Source organism: Canis lupus, chromosome 38 (genome assembly GCF_011100685.1).
Source record: "Canis lupus familiaris isolate Mischka breed German Shepherd chromosome 38, alternate assembly UU_Cfam_GSD_1.0, whole genome shotgun sequence".
NCBI lineage: Eukaryota > Metazoa > Chordata > Mammalia > Carnivora > Canidae > Canis > Canis lupus.
Window position 1 is genome coordinate 14,165,839 of NC_049259.1, and position 21,624 is coordinate 14,187,462.

Here is a 21,624-nt window from a genome sequence, read left to right on the forward strand (position 1 = left end):
TGAGACTGGAGAGCCTGGCTCTCTCCCTGCTTCTCTCTCTCTCATTTCCAGGTCATTCCTAAAGTGCCAGTTACAGAGGTTGTGGTCGATCATGGTCCCCGAGGTGGCTGCCTGAAATGGCCGTCAGTCAGTCCCTTTCTCCATCTTGGCCCCTTTTCTGTACTGTCACCCTCGGGCCACTGTGCTTTTTGGAGGAAGGCGTTTCTGACGTTGTTTCTTTGAGGTGACTGAAAGTTATTGTGCAGACCTCACTGGTTGGAGGTTTAGAGAGAGGAGGGGATGCTTAGGAATGGAAGTGGGCATAGAGGGAGGGAAGGAACAATAAAAAAAAGATGAAATGGGAGAGGTGACGTGATTGGAAGTTATTGTGGCCCTTGGAATAGCTGGCGCTGGAAATAGCTGTTCGAAAGAACAATGAAGAGAAACCTGTCACCCAAGCATCAGAGCAGCTGAGAGGTCCGCGTGGCTAATTCAGTGTTGCCGTATCTCCCCAAGTCGGAGCGTCACCGAGGTCTCAGGGTCAGTCCTCTCAGCCTGCCGTCCCCTCTCCTTAGTATCCCTGGTGTCAGGGGATGAGCATTAGATTAGCTCCAAGAAGCCCAGAGAACCTTTACAGAAAACCATTTGGCCTCTCGGTTGTGGTTTCCTCAACACTATGACGGGGACGATGTTACCGTGTTTATCAGTTACCGGCTCCGATGAGGGAATACGTGAAAGTGTGTCGTGGAACACCAGGTCCGTGCAGGTGTGATTAGCGGTCATGGTCATCAGTGACTTTGCTTTTGGAGAGAAGAGTTCGTGTCCTTCTGCTTTGTCATGCTGAGCACCTGTTACAGGCTGGGAGGGCTTGTCCTGGGGCTGCAGCTGGGACACAGGGGTGGGAAGCCAGCCGACTTAGCCCCGGTGCTGGTCAAAGTTACAGAGGCCCTTCCCTCGGTACGGAGCCTGTCCCCCCAGCGCCTGTGCTCCCAGTGTCCGTGCTCCCAGTGCCATTCCTCCCAGTGTCCGTGCTCCCAGTGCCATTTGTCCCAGTGTCTATGCTCCTAGTGCCATTCCTCCCAGCACCCATCCTCCTAGTGTCTATGCTCCCAATGTCCATCCCCCCAGTGTTTGTGCTCCCAGTGTCTGTGCTCCCAGCACCCACCCTCCCAGGGTCTGTGCTCCCAATGCCATTCGTCTCAGCACCGATACTCCCAGTGTCCGTGCTCCCAGTGCCATTCCCCTCAGGGTCTGTGCTCCCAGCGCCCATCCTCCCAGTATCCATACTCCCAGTGCCATTCCTCTCAGGGTCTGTGTTCCCAATGTTCATGCTCCCAGCGTCCATTCCTCCCAGTGTCTGTGCTCCCATGTCCATCCTCCCAGTGTTCGTGCTCCCAGTGTCTGTGCTCCCAGTGCCTGTCTGGGCACCCATCCTTGCAGCATCCTTCCCCCCAGTACCCATCTTCCCAGCGCCCTTCCTCCCAGTGCCCTTCCTCTAGCATCCTTCCTCCCAGCATCCATCTTCACAGTGTCCATCCTCCCAGCACCCTTCCTTATAGTACCCGTCCTCCCAGTACCATTCTTCCCAGTGTCTGTGTTCCCAGTGCTCTTCCTCCCAGGCGCCTGTTCTCCTGGCACCCATCCTCCCAGTGTCCTTCCTTTCAGTGCTCGTCCTCCCAGCATCCGTCCTCCCAGCACCCATCTTCCCAGCCTCCGTCCTCTTAGTGTCTGTCCTCGCCGTCGCCCATCCTCCCAGCACCAGTCCTCCCAGTGCTGATGCTCCCAGTGCTGGTCCCTTGTGGATCCTGGTCAGGAAGGTCTAAAAGGGAACTCACCACGAGCTCCTTGGGGAGACACGCATGCGGACCTCTTCCTGTCTCTCCCCAACCCTGACCTAGGGCTACAGAGCTACAACGACATGGCTCACTCCCAGCTCACTCCCTAGGTGTTTAGCAGCCCTTGACGAGAACTGCCAAGTTTCCCTTGTCCAAACTCCTCTGGCTCTGAATGTATCCCAGGATCCCATGGGTGCTCTGCTGTGCAATGTGTGTGTTCTTCGCTGGCGACCTTTCTTACTTGTACGCACAGAAGCTAGATTAATCTACTCAGGTGAGATTATGGAAGTGGCTGTTTTCTTTTCGGACACAGGGAAGCCTTTCAGATATGTTGTCGAGCCTTTTAAAATGGTGTAACGAAACAGCTGAAACTAATAGAATATCCTATGTCAATTATATTTCAATTAAAAAAAACCAGTCCAATGAAATCGGTGCAAAATGGCAATAAATAGGCATCTAAAAAAGGCGTAATTCACTCACCTTAACGTGGCACACGTTGTTCTGCTGACTTGAGGGTATCCTAGGGTGTGTGCATAGAAGCCCTCTGCTGCTGCCTCTGTATGAATCCCCATCTCTTTGCCTTCGCCTGTTGCATATTTTATCCTGCTTATGTACCTGCGTGTTTACCACTCTGGTTCTCTGGGACTTCTGTGTGCTTTTATCCTAATACATTTAAGAAGCAAGGGCTTTATTCAAAGAGCTCTTCTTTAAAGGGGACTTAGTAGCAAATGCTTTTGAGGAAGTGGAGGAGACCCACTGCCTGGATCTGAGTTAAAGCATCTGTCCTGTGTCGTCTGCACGCTGGCCTGTCAGAAAATAGGGCAGACAAGGCTTCAGAAACCACCTGTGTGTTGACCCCTTGTCAGAAAGACTTCTGAGGGTGTCCGAGAAAAAAACAGAGAGAGCTGTAAGACTGAGCTCCAACTTTCCTTAAGAGGAGAATCTCTCTTTTTTTTTTTTTTTTCTCAAGAATTCCATGTCTGTCCTCAAAATAGCAGCACCCTCTGTCTTTGGGGGGGTTTACAAGAAAGTGGGGCAGGTTGGACTCACTCTTTGGGTGTCCCAGCTGCTGTTGTCCTGTTGGTTTTCTATCCCGGTGTCCCTAAGAGCAGATGAAATTTCACACATTTTATAGCCTCTCTACACCCAAATCATGGGATGGATGCTAAGCCGTCGGGCTTGCTCTCAGATACTTAAGTAAAAATAACCTTTTGAGCATTTTAAAGGACTCAGCTGTGGTCTGGTTCTGGCCATGGAGAGTCTCAACTTTAAAGATGGTTTTTGTTCTCCGCTCACAAGTGGTGACCCCACCTTGAACGAAAGTTGCTTAGCACCCAACTGAACATGATTTCTTAAAACAAGCCTAACACCCGCGGCTCCGTTCCAGAACACGTTCACACCGCAGTTAATCTGGATTCCTATAATTCCTGTATGGTCCCATATCTTAATTGACCATAGCTGTGTTGCCAGAACAAACAGGACGGGGGAAGAGTACACACCCTTTCTGAATACATCTACCAACCCCAGGAAAGCACCATCCTCTGAAACTCGAATGTTCTTTGCAAGGTACTGAATGACCATCTACTGAAATGCTAATAAGAACATCTGACAACTAACAAAGCCTTCAAAGCACTTCGCGCTCCCTACCATCTTTGTATTTGAGATTCAGGGCTGGCTTTCAGCACAAAGAACAATTCAGATCTTCCATGCAGCTTTCCTAGCAAATGTACATGGGAGACAAATCTCAGAGTGTTGATTCACAGAGAATAGGCATTCTGGGGTGAGGTGGGTTCCGGAACCTTCCTCGACCTTGTCCTGTTGGCCGTAGACTTGGCTGTCCACCCTGACATGAGCGGCATGTGGTGCTGCCTGCCGCGGTGGAAACGGCTCTCAGGAGGAGGTTGTCCTATGGATTCAGGTCTGCATTCACCCAGACAAATTTTAGAAACTTCGTTCGTGATCTGTGAGTCTAGGAGATTGAGTGAAATATGTACTAAGTGGCCTTCTGATTGTAAGAGTTCGTCCTCTGCTATATCATTCAACAGATGAATGCGCTGGCTTACCAAATCAGATTTTAAATCCATCTGTATGTATCTGAAATGAGGAATGAAGTCAAATAAGTAGAGGCATTTGAGTAGGGGTTGAAATGTGTGCCTAAAAAAAAAAAAAGCCTCAGGGTATGAGACACAAGATAGTAGCATCTGTAAAATAGTTTGTATGAGAAAGACCGAAGACTTGAAATTTATTATGCACTCAAAAGACATAGAAGATAGGAGTGCGAAGGTGAAAGAGGAGAGAGCAAGAATTACTGTTGGGATGTATTAATGAAAGTCTAAGTCCCGCAGTAAGGGAGGTGACGGTGCTACTACTCTCTTCGGCCTTGAGAATTATGTGCAGACCTGAGGATCTGAGTTTAAGATTGGAGCAAAGAGGATAACGTCCATGAAAGTTAGAGGCTTTCATGAAAAATCATGGAAGGAAGTGAAGGTGTTTGCTTAGGACAGAAATAGGGGTGGTGAGATATCAGAACCGGTCTCAAAATTTCTGAGGGGGGGTCAAGCAGAGAGTAAGTCCCCCTGTGTTGCAGAGCTAGATCCAGTGGGAAGAGCTGTGAGTAGGCTGACCTCAGGGAAGAGCTTTTTGTGCAGCTGGAGCTATCAGAGACTGCAGGAGGCCGTCCACCTGATTTTGGAGTTCTCTGTCGCTGAGGAGTTCTGGGAGAGACAGTCTGGTCTCCTCTTGTTGTAGAGAAAACTGCAGTCACAGGAATTCGATGCCAACAGCCCTGAGAGAGCGCCTGGTAGGTGCCAGGCAATGCCTGGATGTGCTCTCAGTCCTAAGTGCAACGTAGAGTTTCAGAGAGACGGAACGCTGGCTGCGTTTGCTTTCCTTCTCTCAAAGTGGATAATCCGGACCATCTATTCCACCTCGTATGTACTCACTCCCAAGTCATGAATTTAATACGTGAGTAATAATAGCCCCTGCCACTTGGTTAAGTTGGTAAATAGCCTGCAATCCTAGCAGGGTGTGTGCCCCGCCGCCTGTTAGCTTAGCTCTAGGGCAGAGCAACAGCAGCTCAGCACAGTGCCTCAAAGTACTTAGGCAATTGCCTGGCAAAGAAGTCAGGCCACAAGCAAGAAGCTTACAGCAAACTGGGAGAAGCTCACGGCACCAGACACGCATTGGCCATTATATGCATCACGGCCATAACTTTAGAAAGATTAGAAGGAAGCTTTTCAGCCTAGTAAAGAGCCACTCCGCCCAGTAAGCGTGTCAAAAATCCACGCCAGTCATTCTAGAGCTGCAGGGAAAGTGCAGTAGTTTCTGGAAAGGCGGATTGTTGAAGTTTGGGAATAAGAATGCTCTCTGCTGGGATGAGCAAGAATGTCTAAGATTGTGTGCATTTTAAGCCTTATTTTGCCAATGTTTGGTGTAATCCTGGGAAGACTTTACTCCCCGGTTCCTCAGTCTGTAAAAAGAGATGGAAAGTGAAGGGCGCTTCTAATCCATTAGGGGATTAAGGATGACATCCTAAGTTTCCAAGTTTAATTTGTCAGGAAAGTCAGCACATACTGCCCTTTTTTTTTTTTTTTTCTTCCCTACTGACCTTGTTGGGAGGCATTGCTGAATCCTGGGATAATTGTGCGGATTACTATGTTGTGGGGTCTCTGGCCTCTTTAAATGCCGTTAGTGGGCCCAAATCATGACTGTTTTGCCCCATTAGGTATCATAGACAGAATGAAGAAGAAATTGAAGAGAAGGGAGCTAAGAGCAGAGCAAGAAAATCCGGCAAAGGATGGAGGGAAGATAAGAATGGGGAAAGAGAAAGAGAGGGAGAGAGGGAGAAAGGGGCAGGAGAGAGAGAGAGAGAGAGAGAGAGAGAGAGAGAGAGAGAAACCCAAACCAAGAGAGCTTTAGGTGCTTTAAAGAATGAGACAGTGGCTGAGAAGAGCATCTGCACCCCTTCTAGAGAAGTCCCAGCCATGGGAGGCCATTGGCAAGGGAGATGCCACATTCACGGGACACCTGCCCACAGAGGAGTGTTTCGAGTGTGGCCCTCGCCACACTCACTGTCTGTGACTTTTTCTCAGTTAGCCACTAGCTTCTCAGCAGCCGTGCTTGGCCTGCCCCACAAGCACAGATTTTGCTGCGAAAACCCAGCAAGGCCTACACACTTCGCCGACACAGCCCTGAGCCCGATGAGGGAGAAACGTAAGAGGAATGGAAACAGAATAGGTATTTCCATGTAGGTGGGGTTTTTATGAGCCCAATGGAAACTTGGGAGCAGACACTAGAAACCCCGTGTCTGTCACAGTTCAAGAAAGCCAACTGCCATGGGCCGGCACCACTGTTATTTTACTGCGTTTGCCCTGCGCGGGAAGGGGCCCAGACACTCATGCTGACAGTATGCACAGTCTCAAATAGCAGCGAGATGAAGGCCAAGTCACATAAGCTGATGCTGACACAATTAGCCTCGCAGATGCCAACAGCATGTCAAGTTCGACACTGTCCCCGACTCGGGGATGTCCCCCCTCCCCCTTTAAATGGCAGATGCTCTGGTGCTGTGTTACATTTAATAGGAGGGATGGCCGGAGAGAAAATCAGAAACCACTGCTGATGCGCTGTTTATTTCTCAGTCATTTTGTGTTAAATTGCTGTGACTTGAATGTCAGCAGTGTTTGGGATGTGGTAGTGAAATAAAATCCATAGCCGGTGTGCCAAGACAAATTTCAGAAAACCCCAAAACACAATTGTCTTGGTTTCTTGCTGGCTGTGTGTCTGCACACACAAATAGAAGCTAGTTTATTGCCCTCCAACCATTCAGTGGGTTGCTTGTCTTGCCGCACTCTGGGGGATGTCTAATGAACCCCAAACTACTTCCCTCAAAGCTGGGGATGTCAGGAATGAGGGGCTGCTACACTCATTTAGGCATGTCAGAAGTCCATGCCGATTATGGCACAGATGCAGGAAAAGTGGTCATTTCTGGAAAGGGAGATGAGAAGTTAGCTCTGTTGATTGGAGGAGCGTGGGGTAGGAGCCAGTAGATGCCACGGGGGCCGAGGGCCACTGGGCACATCCGTATGGGAGGCCGTCGGGTGCTGGACGATATACTGATGTTGGCAAAGTGCGTCTCATGGGGAAGCATTCACACTGAGCAAGCCCCCAGATCTCCAGATTAGGACCATTCTTTCCAGGAGTGTCAGTGAAAATACTTGATCTTGTATCGAACTTTCTAGAGCTTTCAGGCAAGGTCAATCTGAGAAGTTGAGAAGGAACCACTTCTTCTTGTGGGTTTTGCCCCAGTGCCCCAGTGCCCCAGTGCCTGGGGTAGCATTCGTGCCTTGTGTTCAAGGGGCATCTTTGTGCAGAAGGCAGGCATCATAACGAAAAGCCAGAGCTTTTGATTGAAGGGCCCGGCTTGCCTTGATCTTAGCCAAGAGCTAGTTCACTGTCCTTGCTCTCAATCTTTATCTGTGAAATGGGGATGAAAAGCACCCTCCGTCTGAGCAGAAATGAAGTATGTGAGGCTAGTGGGTCCTCCCACAAAATGGGAGGGAGTGATGAAGTAGAGTTCTGAGGCTGCGGTGACACCAGGCCATTCTTTTTTAGGGTGTGGGTGGTGGATGGACATATTTTATTCATCCCTGGCTAGTTCATGACGCTAAGTAACGGGAAGGGAAGCCTGGCCAGCTTTGTTGTGGTTGGACCAGAGTCTAGGGCAGACGCTATCAGACCTGAGTAAAACAGAATCATCTGAGATTCACCCAGTGGGTCTGGGATGGAGCCAGGTAACGAGCGTAGTAATGAGCTCCCCCCAGGCAGTTCCCACGCAGGTAGTGAGTGACAGACATCTAATGTGGGGTTTAGGGGAGAAAACCATTTTGGGGAAGTTTTATGAATGGAGAATGCTTAAAATGAGAATGATGAGCTGCAAGTGAGCTGAATGGCCACCTAGTTCAACCTGCCCCCAGATTCAGGACATCCCATAGCATCTTATCATCTCGAAACTATGCAAATTTTTCCAGTGAGGGGAGTGCTCCCAAAGGACAGTGCATTTAAGAAAAAAAAAAAACAAAAAACAAAAAACAAAAAACTTCTAAATTGTTAGAAAAACTTTTCATGCATTGAGCCAAAAATATGACTCTGGCCCTTTTGGAAAGTAAGGACTTCCCATATGCAAACCTCTGAAATATTTGGAGTCTTCTGGTGTCTCTAAGTTGTCCTTTCTTCAAGCTAAGTGTTGTCAGTTCCTTTTTTAAGGGGTTGGGCTCTCTGTTCTGTCTCTGCTGGAGAATCAGCTCTGGAGCTTATAAAAGTCAATTCTCAATCCAATTAATTAAACAGTCTCTGGGGCTGGGACCCAGGCATTCATGTTTTCAAAGTTCTTTAGTTGGAAATGTGTAGTCAAGGTAGACAATTAGTGCAAATCATGGGGGAATTTTATTTTTCCATTATAAGAGCCTCAGAGTCTCGGGATGCGTGGGTGGTTCAGCAGTTGAGCATCTTTGGCCCAGGGCATGATCCTGGAGACCTGGGATTGAGTTCCGCATTGGGATCCCTGCAGGGAGCCTGCTTCTCCCTCTGCCTGTGTCTCTGCCTCTGTGTGTGTGTGTGTCTCTCATGAATAAATAAATAACATCTTTAATAAAAAAAAAAAAAGGAGCCTCAGAGTCTCGTGATGCTGCAGTTTCATCTTTTCTCTGTCCTACTCTTTTTTTTCTGCGTGTAATGCTGATCAAAAGTTTAGATGGTCCCAATAAATAACTTTCTTAAAAATAAAAAAGGTTTAGACACTCCTTTGTCATTTAAAAAAAATCATTTGAAATAATATATTTATTGAATTACTATGATGCTCTACATATTTTCCTAGATACTTTGGATACTTACTTCATTGAACATAACAAAGATCCCTCTATGGAATTCATATTCTAGCAGCAGGAGATGGACAATAAAAAATAAATAGAGACTTAAATAATCAGTATTTTCAATTTTAGTAGTATGTTTGAAGATGATCAGTGCTTTCAAAATAAATAAATAAAATTAGTATGTTTGAAGATGATCAGTGCTTTCAAAATAAATACATAAAATTAATTAAATAAAATTAAAAAGTCTATCATAGGTGCTCCTTTGTCTGTCTTTGTGGATTTCTTTTCTTCTATCCTTTGTTTCAGTGGTTCCTAAGCTTTAGGGAACATGAGAGTCACCTGAGGCGTTAGAGAGAATGCAGACCACCCTCCCTGGCGCCCGTCTGTGCCTTTGAGAACCCCTGCTATGGAGGGGCCAGACATCCGCTAATGACCAGGAGCCTGGGCTGCTCTGGAAGCCTCTGCAACCTCTCCCCAGGGAGGGACACTCACTTGTATTTAAGGCCCAGGTGAGTGGCGAGTGCCTCAGGCAAGAAGACAGACCCAGTGGGAAATGACACAGCAGATGGCCAAGTGAAGCGCTGCCTTCCTCAAGGCTGAGCTCTGAGCATCCTCGGGGGTATTTCTCTCAGGCCCCAAACCCACATTCTCTGTCAGAGCTCCTCACATACTGGTCATGTCCTGAGACTTGCCCTCGGGTTTTGTTTTTTGCAGCCTTTTATGCAAGTGGCTCTGCAATGAGCATCCTAGTGGGAGATAGGATGGCTGGATGCAGAGAAGGCTGGTGCAAGGAGGAACCTTGGCCCCTTTCTGAGGCAGAGTCCTGAAGGCGGACGGGAGGGGGGTCTCAGAGAACTTGGTGGCTACTAGGTTGAGCCATTTATGAACTGCCCCAGTATGCTTAGCTGCCTCTGCTCCTTCTCCTCTCTCTCTCTCTTTTTAAAGTTTTCTTTATTCCTGAGAGACACAGAGAGGCAGAGACACAGGCAGAAGGAGAAGCAGGCTCCCCATGGGGAGCCCAATGCGGGACTTGATCCTGGGACCCCGGGGTCATGACCTGAGCCAAAGGCAGATGCTCAACCACTGAGCCACCAGCTGCCCCCTTCTCTTCTAATGAAGTTAGTCAGGCGGTAGGAGAGTCTTCTCTCCCTGCGGATATTCAAGGGAGGCCTGAGGATCCCTGGGCAGCTTTGCTGCAGAATGGGAGAGGGGACAGGAAGGGACCTTTCTGAGGGGAAGTTAGTGCCAGTTCAGTGCTCCCTGCGCAGTCCTGACCACGTGATTCAATGCACAGTGTATAGGGCACGATTGCAATCCTTGTATAGATGGAAAAACCGACTCAGAAAAGCCAAGAAACGTCCCTGTTGCCATATAGCTAGCCCCGGATGATTTGGGATTAAAATTCAGATGGCTTGGAAGGTCCCAGGTCGCATTAGGATCCTATGTCTACATTTCACCGTGGCGGGGCTAGCTGTAAAATGTGCAGGATGCTTTTCAAAATGAAAATGTGGGGCCTCTCGTTCAAAAAGCAGGGAAAATATCCTGTGGAAGATTCTAAACCTTAAAACTTTTTCCTTTGTTCCGTGATCTCCTTCTCTCTCCTCTCTTTTGACCTGTTGCGGTGTTTTCGTGGGCTCTTTGACGTCGTGCTCGCTTGGGTACGGGGACACCCCCAGGGTGGGAGCAGACTCACAGCCACCGGGGCCCTGCCCTCTACCCTGGGACGGTGCTGCTGGGTTCCCCCAGCCTCCAGCCACCAGATTGATGCATCTCCCTTCCCACAGCGCTGCCACTCTGACCCCTAGGATTGCAAACTCTGCAGTGGGCTTGGTACCTGGATCAGGAGTGGGCAAGAGTTGCCCTCTGAATGCGTTGCAACGCTGCCACCCTGCCCTGCCTGACCCAGACTCCCCTAGGTGAGGCTGGGGGCACCAGAGGGTGAAGGGCAAGGGGCCCGAGGACCACTCTTAGGGAGGCTCGCAGGTCCTGAGAGATGGAATAACACATGAGCCAAGGCTTTATGCCCCCTGCCCTGGTTCCATTTGTCCCCTCGGACTTCCCTTCTAAAGCCTAAACTCAAAGATGAAATCATTAAGGATTTCAAGACGGTGACCATAGATCCTTAAACTCACGTATGAGGCTTTTCAGAGCCTGGGGACTCTGTGTAACTGCACTGGTCACATGTCCATGAAGCCCTGGGCTGTGGAGAACCAAAGAACTTTAAGTAAAGGTTCCTGACCTTGAGGTGTCTCCTTAGGGAGAAGACAATATATAATGAGCTACTAATAAATTACTGGAGTAGATAAGCAGTCAGGGTACAAGGCTTGAAAAAGTAGCTTGTGATTAAGTGCCATGATTAGGCTTTCTGTACGCTGTTACTTTGTAAATTGATAACTACTTAGATTTCCTCATTTGTTTTTCCCCTGACCATTCCCCCAAATTTGATTCAGCAGGGATGTGTGGCCAGGGTCGAAGAGAGGGGAACACCACTCACTTGATGTCATTCTGGAATCTCCCATGTGCAACATTTTCCCTGAGAGGCAGGCCCACGGGAACGAGCATGGGAGGAGGAGCAGAATCAGCCTGGTGGTCTGATCCAAAGGGCGGCAGGAAAATCGATTTGATTGAACCAAAAAAAAAAAAAAAAAAATGGGTCAGAAATTGAGAGGAAAGAGCCAACCAGGATGTGAGTGTGGGTAAGTTGGCAAAGGTCAAGCACAAGTACCTGACCACCTGGCGATGGAAGAGGAACTGGGATTAGAATTACAGAGGACTTCAGGGAGAACTCCCATTCCAACGGGGGAAATGAGTTCTTGGAGAAGGTAGAGGAAAAAGCTCCATCCCTTCAAGGCTAGGTGGGTGGATCAGGGCTGCACAAGCCATTAAATACCTACCCTGCCTCTCGGGCGCCCTGAGCCCCGGGAGTGAGCCTGCTGTGTCCCTGGCTGGGTGTAGATGGGCCGCTGTCGCTTCTCCCTACACTGTGCATCCAAAAGCTTTTATGAGGTAAGGGTAGGGTCACAGCCCAGGCCAGAGCAAGTTGCTGTGACTCTTTTTTTTTTTTTTTTTCCCCCCAAATGCAGAAACATCTGCCAAGTCACTCAAGTTCCTCAGCCAGGCAGGGGGCTGGTGACCCATAGCAGATGACAACAGGGGACAGCTGCAAGGGGCCTTTGGAAGTGGTAGTCAGTTCTTTGGTCAACAGTCTTTATCAAGGGATCTCCTGCTCTCGTGTGCTCGAGCCAGGGCGTGGGGGAGGCTGCTGCTTCCTCCTGGCCTACTCCGTTCACTGTGCTTACGAGACCAAAGCGGAGTTGCTGGTGGGGGCTGCTCAGTGGTCATTTCCCCTCGTGCATTAACTCCTTCTGCTTATAAAGCAAGACCTGCCCCCCCCAAAAAGGCAGATTTGTATTATGGGGCATGGAAATAGAAATAGCGGCCCGGGTTCTAATAGCCAGAGGGAGAAGGGCTGCGCGCCAGCGTATAGGGAGCAGAGCAGGACAGCTGCACTTAACCATCAGGCTACTCCTGTAAATATTTGCAAACGCCCCTTCAAAGCTCAAAAGCCTAGGACAGGATCATTGGACGATTTGCTTAGAAGAAGAAGAAACAAAATTGACCTCATGGTCCGAAGCAGCCATAAAAAGAAAGAGTGAGTTTGGGCAGAAGACCAGAAAGGGGAAAAAAAAATTGTTCGAAGTTTAATAAACACAAAGGAGAATAAAAATAAATCTCAAGAGCACTTATTTACAAACTTGATGGAAGGATAAGATTGGGGCGGGTGGGTGTGAAAGATGGGTGTTCGGGGAAGTAGAACTGGCCTGTGTGGGGGTTCCGCCGAATGACGAGGGGAAAACACGAGAGAGATGTTTACTCGTCCTCATGGCAGGAAGCGCACTGAGTTAGCTTTGCTCTTTCAGGATGCTCTTTCAAAGCATGTTTGAAGCTTCTGCTGTCTTAATGGGGAGGCCATGTGAAGAGGAATGCAGCCACTAGGCCTGTGGAAGGTTCTGGCCAAACTAGAGGGTGTAGAAAGCCAGATCCTGGCTCCAGCTTTGCCCCAGCTTCTCTGCCTGGGCATCTGGCCTGTTTTCAGCTGAGCTGGTCAGGCCAGTACCAGCTTGTCCAATCACCTGGGGTGGGCATGTTCCGGAGGAGGGAAAGACAGATTTCTTCCCAGCAGCGACTTTTTCGAATTGCAATGCCAGGGGGCTCCAAAAACCTGGCCACTTGGACGAATGTTTGCCCAAAAACTGTCCACCGACTAATCCACAGTAGTAGTGCATTGGGCCATCGCTGCGTCTGCATGAATACTTCCTTTTCTCTGACACCTGGATGCTTTAGATTTTTGGGGTTTTTATTTTGTTTGTTTGTTTGTTTCGGAGACTCCTGGCTCAGGAGCTACAAAGCTTCCATTCACACAGTCGCTTGTGAAGCAGTCATGGAGCAGAGCTTGGCTTGGAATTCACTGCTTCCCCCTAAGCGGCTTTCTGAGAGTCACAGGACACGGGGAGAGGGATGGGTGAAAGCCCCTTTGAGGGTAAAAAGTGCTGAGCTCTTAAGATCAGCGAATGTTGGTGTGTTCCTAGCATTTTTTTCAGTGTAATCGTCAGGGCACGGATTTCCCAAGAAATCACGAAAGGTATTTATTTCTATTTTAAGATCGGCAAGATGGCTCGTTTATTTAATAAGAAGCTAGTCTTGCCAATAGCCAGATGCCTGAGTCTTTCAAGAGTCCCATTGATGACCAACTATGCAAACAGCGGATAGTTGGTGAATTCCGTGTGTGCAGGGCCCTGTCCTAGGGATGTGGGGGTGGGGGGCAGGAAAACCTGGCAAATACGGTCTCTGCCCTCAAGATTCTTAAAATTTCATGGGGGAAAACAAAATAAACAAACATAATGCAGAAGTAATAAAAACACTTGTAAAAAGCCATAAACAACTGTGAATGATTATGTTGTAATGAAGCTACATAGTTGAGAAGAGGGTAGAGAGTACTGGAGCTACCAGATTTGGATGGAGCATTCCAGAATAATGAGAGAAAGTTTGCAGAAGATTTTGGAAGAGAACTGTAGAAGCATCTGTGACAAGTGGCCTGCCCAGTGTACACGCTCAATGAACGGGTGCTGTATATGAAGCGTGGGGCTAGAATTAGGACGTGCTTTGGTTTTGTTGGCGTAGTTCAGTTGCTTATTCAGAGGCGGTGGCAAATTACTGCAAAACAACAGCAAACCTCGAGCAACCCATGAACTCGAAATTGCTGTGTACTCTCTGCCTCTCTGTGTTTCACATGGCTCAGAGCTGAAGGAATTGGGGCTGATTCTTTCTCTGCGTTAGCCAGGATTCCCTCCCACCAATGGACATTAACCTGAATGAAGAATTTTAAGACTGGACCTGATATAACCCGTATGTGGCTATAGGTTTTTATTCTTCTCTTCGATTCAAATTTTCTCACCCTAACTTAACTGGAGGGTGTATTCGGTCATATGTGTGTGAAAAAGCAAAATAGTGAAGCCAAAAAAGATGCAATGCATGAACCTGGATAGAGTAGAGCATCCAGATGCCAAAACTTCAAGGAAAAAAAATACATGGGCAAACTGCTTGCCATTAGGAGCTATTTTCTTGGCACATCTGATTAAAGTGTATGCAAGCCCGACAGCTCTCTCCAGGCATCAACTGTCACGAACTTGTTCCAATTCATAACCGTCTAGGATTTTCCACTGCTCTGTCAACTTTCAAAGGATAGGGTTAACTACATGCCCTCAGATGGAGTTGGAAGTGGTTTGTTAATCTCTATTAATCTGCTACTCCTGTAACCAAATGCACATGTTTATTTACTTTTTTTTCCCCCTCTGGTTAAATTGTTAATGGTATTAAATTGGCCCTTGGAAACTAAATCGTTCTGTAGATATTTCCCTTATGTTTTCTTGAGACTATCTCATGCTGCATGGTCTTTGTGAGAGAACAATGGATTTTATCATTTTCAATGATTGCCCTAACTCTTTACAGATGCCATCCCGCCCACTTTCTACAGACCCTACTTCAGAATTGTCCGATTTGACGTCTCGGCGATGGAGAAGAATGCATCCAACTTGGTGAAAGCAGAGTTCAGAGTCTTTCGTTTACAGAACCCGAAAGCCAGAGTGCCCGAACAGCGGATCGAACTGTATCAGGTAACTTTTGTGTGGGTTGTTGGGGTGGACGGTTTGAAGTCTTAGGGGAAAATTCTTGCGGCCCATCGTAGATATTCTGAGCTGATACAAACCATTCTGTGCTTTTGCAGTCATGAGAGAGGCTCTCATTTGTTATTACCCTGCCACTGGCCACTTGTTCATTAATTAGTCAGGAAAGGACAACGTTTAGAAGGAACTGGTGAAGGTCTGAGCACATTTCTGCAGTGACATAAGTTGTTGGAGTACCCACCCTTGGGAGGGATGGCGTCCAAAAGTCCACCCTCTGATCTGGAAAGTCAGACAACGGAGGCCTTCCGATTGTCTTCTCTCTCCCTGTTATTTTCACTCCCTTTTCTTCCTCTCTTTGCTATCTCTTGCCTCTTTGCTAACCTCATTCTCTCTCCTTTCCTTTTTCTGATTCTACTCACTTTCTCCAGCACCCCCTCGCCCCAATTCCCCGCGTGTCCCCGCCCTGCATGATTCCGGGCAGCCCTGACATTTCTTTCATCTCCCTAAAGTACACTTGCTGGGCAGCTGTGTTAAAAGATGATGATGATGATGATGATGATGATGATGCTGAAGTGCCAAGTCACTAACATTTCAGAAGCTTCTTCAAAGCTTCCCAAGTGGATTACAGGGCAGTAGATCATCATTATCTAGAAGCTATGGGAGATGCAGAACCTCAAGCCCTATCCCAGACTCACTGAGTCAGAACACATAGGAGGTAAAAGAGAATCAACATTTTTCACAAAATCTTTGGGTGATTCATAAGCATTTTGAAGCACTGCTCTAAAAGCCCTGAGCCTGGGGAGGGAGGCAGACCCGTGCATGAATAACTTAAGTGTGTCGTGGTGTCATAGGAATGGTGTGTGTAGAGAGCAGATGGAGACATCTGAGCAGGACCTTGAGAAGTATCTGTTAAAACAGGATGAGGGATGGTCATTCTTGGCAGAGGAGCAACCTGTGCAAAAAACACAGCCTTGATGGCACCTGTTGAGGGCCTCAAATAGATGGTGCTCAGGAGAGACTGGAGGTCAGGGGAGACTGGGAGAAGCTTGCCCCTCCAAGGAGAGTGTATGGAGGGAAACTAGAAAGAGTCCAGAATAGACCAGGGAACCACCGTGTGAGAGGAGGAGGCGTGTACGACTTATATGCCAAAAAGGAGGCTTGTTGAGGAAAAGAAAGGCATTGACATCTGTATGCAGAAACTTCTAGTCGTTCTGGATTCTAAACATTTGGAAACCGCAATAATTTGGATGGGAATTTGCTTCGTATTTCTTATGAGAATGGGGACTTAACTATGCAAATAAATGTTGTGTATGAGATTGCAAACAGTAAGTTTTCAAAGTTCTAAAAAAGAGTCTTCAGGTGCTAGTTTACATCTGTGTTTGTGCAAAACAGTTCTTACCTATTAGAATGAATCCCCAAGAACCCCTTCTTGGAGAACCTCAAATCTCAATGCATGTTCTGAGAGCACCTCGAGGGCAGCCATTGCTTCCTGTCACCACCTAGGATAGGGTCAGGGTCAGCTTCCTGGGTCCCAGAGGCTTTGTGAAGCGTGTTGTAAGTAGTGTCTCCATTAATACTCACAGCTATACTGTGAAACTGGCATGATGAGGCATTCTTTTCTTTTCCAGAATTCACTGAAATATAATTGCAATGTGACATGATATTAGTTTAAGGTGTACAATATAATGATTTGATGTACGCATGTATTGCAAAAGGGTTACCACAATGAGTTCAGTTATCACGCATCACTTCACATAGTTACACATTTTTTTTTTTTTTTTTTGCCCCCATGGTGAGAACTTCTAAGATGTACTCTCTTAGCAACTTCCCAAGATACAATACCGCATTGTTAGCTACAGTCACTGTGCTTACATGAAACCCCCAGGACTTAATCTATCTTATAACTGGAAGTTTGTACCTTTTGACCCCATTCACCCATTGAAGGCATTCTTTCAACTACTGTGTTCGTCCTCCTTTTCATAGAGAAAGACGCTGAGTCAAAGACAAAGTAAGTCGCTGGGCCAGGGTCACACAACTAGGGAATGGCAGGGTGGCCATACAGATCCAGCTGTGGCTCCCAAGTGCTTGCTCCTCCTCACGTGCTGTGCTTTTCCTTCCTCTTTGCCTCAGGATAAGCCAGCATAGAAGAAAAAATAAGAGAAACTAGGCTAGCCAGAGGGTGGATTGATATTTGGGGGGAAAGCAAAGACTGTGTTCTCTGGAAAAGAAGCTAGATCAAAGGTAGCTAGATATATAATTCAAGGTCATTAAAAAAATAAAAACAAAAACACGATCACATGTTCTCTTTTTTCTTCTTTTTTCAAATTAAATTGCTTTTACGTGACTTTGTGTATGGATAGTAGCATCATGGAATGTTTCCCTGGCCCCATATCAGTTGTCTGAGAAATTGAAGGCCAGATCTAGAACATGAGATGCTAAGTCACTGTTATTCGTGGGCCCCTGACCCTGTGCTCTGAGGGTGGCCTCTGATAGCAGAATTACTGATCACTTGCCTTAGTCTCAGAGGTCCTCTCCATGCTGGGAAGGGAGGTGTCCCTTGAGGCTGGTAATTTAGAAGACCTCAGTGACTTCTTCCTTAGTGACTTGTTAGTGGATATGTGCCTTCTCAGAGGTTACTGCTGCACCACCTGTCCCATCATGAGCAGCAAGATCTGCACAGATTGGTGTTCCCAGTTGGAAAAGGTACAACCCAAGATGGAAGCGTATTGTATGAATAGGGTGAGCTAGGAGGAAGCTGGAAGGAGATGATTTTAGAAGGAAAGTAAGGAAGGAAATGACCCCTTATCTATCTGGAGCTCAATGGGGCAGCAGTCTACCCTCCTGAGCTATGACTAGGAAGTAAGTCAGAGACCCCGATCACCCTACCAGAAGACGCAAGGCATACATGTAGCTGAGTTACCAGAAAAGCAACCTTTGGCCCTTTATTCACTTGTGACCAAGTTGATCATCTCTAGGACCACAAGAAATTAGAAGCATTGAATTAGAAGTGGAGGGCTGGAGTTAGACGCTGTGCAGAAGCAGATGCTTTAGACTCAAGATTTTTGCCCGCTTACCTCGATGATGCTAGCTGGGAAAATCAGGTCACAGAATGAATGCAATGCTTACTGTGGACACCCTTTCTAAATCTTACCTTCTTTATGGCTAACCCAGGCCTTAGAGCTCAGGCATCTGACCTGGTTTCCGACATCTGCTGTGGTGTCTTTATTTGGAGTCCCATTTTGGGCTTGTTCTCTGACTTTCCACTTGGCCTCAGCAGACACTTGGTGGTCTAGCCCCAGTACAGAAATTGTTACTTATGATAAGGACCTTGCGTTCTGAAGGTGAGGCTAAATTATATTCAGGAAACTGAATACATGTAATAAAATTTCAGAGGGTTTTATGTGTCCAAAATTGCTGAAGTGTTACTTTGGAAAAAAAAAAAAAGACTTGGTGCTTAAATGGGGAGATCTTTAGCTACTTGGAAAGCTCCACTATTCAGAACAGAGCATCCAAAGTTTCTAGATGCCCTCTGATTACTGTATTGCTTGACATGCAATTGACATTCCGCTCCCTAGAAGAACGGTAGGATGACTATGAATGGGTTCTCAGGCAGTTCAGATGGTGGAATGGATAATTTATTAGAGTTCCTCAGGGCATTGGTTTTAAGCAGGGGGAGAATGTGTGTACATATGTATGTGCACATGCAAGTTCATGTGTGAGTGCAGGCACTCCCCCAAGTACGGAAGCCCTATAGGAGCTTTTATAAGGACTGCCCACAGTCCCTTTCTATAGATTCTGCTTCTCCCTAGAGAAAAAGAGAGAGAGAGAGAGAGAGAACTGACAGATGTGGTGTGAAAAGGCTCTCATTTCTTTGGGTATGATCATTCTTCATTCTCCATTGGGAATGACACATTTCAGGCAGGGTTTTGGGGTCATTCTGTCCCATAAAATGTATACAAGTACTCTTTCTAGAGCCAGAAGAACAGGCTGGAAAGGCCTAAGAAAGCTTTTCTGTGAGTGAGTTCAGAATTTGTCTTTGTCCAGGGCTGGCCATCTGTTGATTCTCCTTGCCTTGGAACATTAGGACACCCGAACTTCCGTGGAAGTCACATTTAGCTTGGCAAGGGAACTTGAGTTCTCACTGCTCTCTTTTCTCTGCAGAATAGTCTGTCAGAACTTTGATGAATGGTGGTAAATAAAGCCTTACTGTCCTCCTCTCTCTGACTTCTGTTATGTTGATAGACTCTAAATAGCAGATACCGGTATGATAATGGTAGGACTTCAAATATACACGCCAATATTGGAGGGAATATGAGAGAGATAAAGGCCTTTGATAGACAAGGAGAAAGAAGAGGGGAAAAAAAGGATAAAAACTGAACTTTTTCCACATGGGAATGACCCTTACCATGTTTTTCAAGCTTCATGTCAAAGACAGCCTTTATTGGAATATGATCAGATAAAGCTCCGGTGCTCTGGAAATGCCTTCGAACCTGCAATATTTAAAATAGCTCTCAGCTCATTTGGAAATTTAAACACATCTTTCTTTGATTAACTTGCTCCTATATTTATGATTAAAATCATGCCCAGAGTTATGAGACAGAGAAAATATAGAAGAGAGATAGTCTTCAAAATAAATATCACCAATATGAGCAAGGGCACCTGCCATTTTGAACTGGGGTAAATTCCCAGTTTTACAAGTGAAGAATTGAGGCTCCAGGAAATTATTAACTTATTTAAGGGCCGTCATCACTTCATGGCCCCATGGGACCTCCAACCAATACTTAATGTTAGCTCTATTGACTTCAGAGGACCGTGGAGCTTTCAGATATTTCTAGCTTCCTCTCACTAACTCACTATTTTCATTCTAACTACTCATTTCAAACTTTACCACCTCTAGGATAATAAGACTTGTACCTTTGTGACTGTTTTGACAATCTATTCACTGAATAACAAGTTACCCCTAAATTTCATGGCCTCAAAAACAGTTATATGATACTGTGTCTCAAAAGTACAGTCTTTCTACTAATAGAGATACACCCAAGGTACTTTTAAAGCAAAAGCTGGAGGATCCAGAGAAATGCCTCAGAATTCATTTCTTCCAGAAAGGGAGTTGTGAGAATTGGAGGGGTTTGGGCAGCCTGGCATCTTGGTTGGACTCCTTGGGTGGAGCCATCTGTCTGAATCAAGAGATTCCTTTGAGCCCAATAATATTTATAGCAGGGATATCTGAGTAAATCAGGTTGAGATTGGAACAGGTTTGGTTAATTAATATATAGAGCATTTTCTTTAATCATGCTGGAACACTACTTGTATTGTGTTTCAATGTGTGTAGTAACATCCTGGGATTTGATGATCATATCTTTGCTCTCTGTTCACCGTTTATGAAGCAACATAGTGGAGGGTTCAATGGCATGAGCATTGTGAACCAAGTTTTCTTAATAATTCCTGATTAGCCTGGTGTTTATTGTAAGGGTGAAATGAAACAATGTCTCCAGCTGCCAGATGGGGAGTGGGCACTCCGCATATACTAGTTCCCTTCCTTCCATGTCCTCTCTTAGATTTTGGCTTCTAAGTCTTTGATTCCTCTAAGAGAAAGAGCCCTCTAGACAGTTATCTGCCAAAGTCAGTTGTCAGATTATTTTTAAGATTAATGTATTAGTTTCAGACCAGTAATAAAATCATGCAAAATAACTCATTGGGAGATAATGTGATGTAATGGGTTCATTCATCATAAAGCATCAGGAGGAAAATGTTATCTTCTTGCATGGTGCTGGTATGAGGCCACTTGTGTCGGTGGCAGAGGGCTTGGGAGACTATAATCTGCTGATGGGTCCTTGTTAGTCAGTAGAAGATAAATGTGCTGAGATGAAATAAGCTCAAGTGGGTTTCAGAGGAATCTTTCTCTCTATCTATTATCTATCTATCTATCTATCTATCTATCTATCTATCATCTATCTATCTATCTATTATCTATCTATCTATCTATCTATCTATCTATCTATCTATCTAAAATCTCTGCAACAGATTTAAACTTTGCACACCCCCGAGGCTTTACAGTGAAAATTGTAACATTGTAAGGTTGATGGCCTAGCCTACTTTTGAAGGGACTCTAATGCTGCAAAATGAAGGGTGAAGTTCCCGTCATCGTAGAGAACACAACACAAATGGGGTTAATAAAAACTGCCGCCATTTCCGGACCCCAAATACATGCATGTGCACATGTGCATATGCACACACACACACACACACACACAGTTCAGTTTTCATTTCTCATGTTGCCCAAGGGTGTGTAAAATAAAAAGGGGTCAGCCAAAAAAACTGTCTGTTAAATTAGACTTGCAAAAAGTGGTGCCGAAAAAAAAAATTATACTGGGCTCCTGTTGTACAGAATTTTACAGCATACAGTCCCCTTAATGCTGATCCTGACTCCGGCGCCACATTGGAGACACACCGTATAGTAACCCCCTTAAAAAAAAAAAAAAAAAAAAAAAGCCATGAGGTATATATAATAAACACTTTGTTTGCACAAGGCTATTAATATCTCAGGTTTTTTTTTCAAACTGATCAAATGACAGGCTTGCCTCATAAGGAAGTCGGATCGTTATCATTTACATTAAGTGATGATGTTACCAAGTGTCTGTTACCCTTGTGGGCAGACGGGACCCCAAAAGTAGTATGAACAGTAGTCCTTCCCCAATGTATTCAAAGAAATGTTGATAGTCCTTCAACAGTAACTAATAATTCCATGTTCTTTTTGTGTGA

At 46.2% G+C, this 21,624-nt stretch overlaps 1 protein-coding gene and 1 long non-coding RNA gene across 4 annotated transcripts in view; one reads left to right on the forward strand and one right to left on the reverse strand.

Annotated features, from left to right (window-relative positions):
• TGFB2 (transforming growth factor beta 2) overlaps positions 1–21,624 on the forward strand; it is an 80,094-nt gene that overhangs the window by 36,918 nt on the left and 21,552 nt on the right. For all 3 annotated transcript variants that reach the window (XM_038586163.1, XM_038586161.1, XM_038586162.1), the window contains one exon: positions 14,690–14,853. In XM_038586163.1, the coding sequence (XP_038442091.1) occupies positions 14,690–14,853 (164 nt within the window). The remainder of the gene's footprint in view (positions 1–14,689; positions 14,854–21,624) is intronic.
• On the reverse strand, positions 2,300–11,622 carry LOC119868039. The gene is made up of 4 exons (XR_005385706.1): positions 11,575–11,622; positions 11,175–11,271; positions 2,865–2,916; positions 2,300–2,477 (listed from the first exon to the last, which is right to left on the reverse strand). It is a non-coding gene; the product is annotated as an uncharacterized LOC119868039 (long non-coding RNA).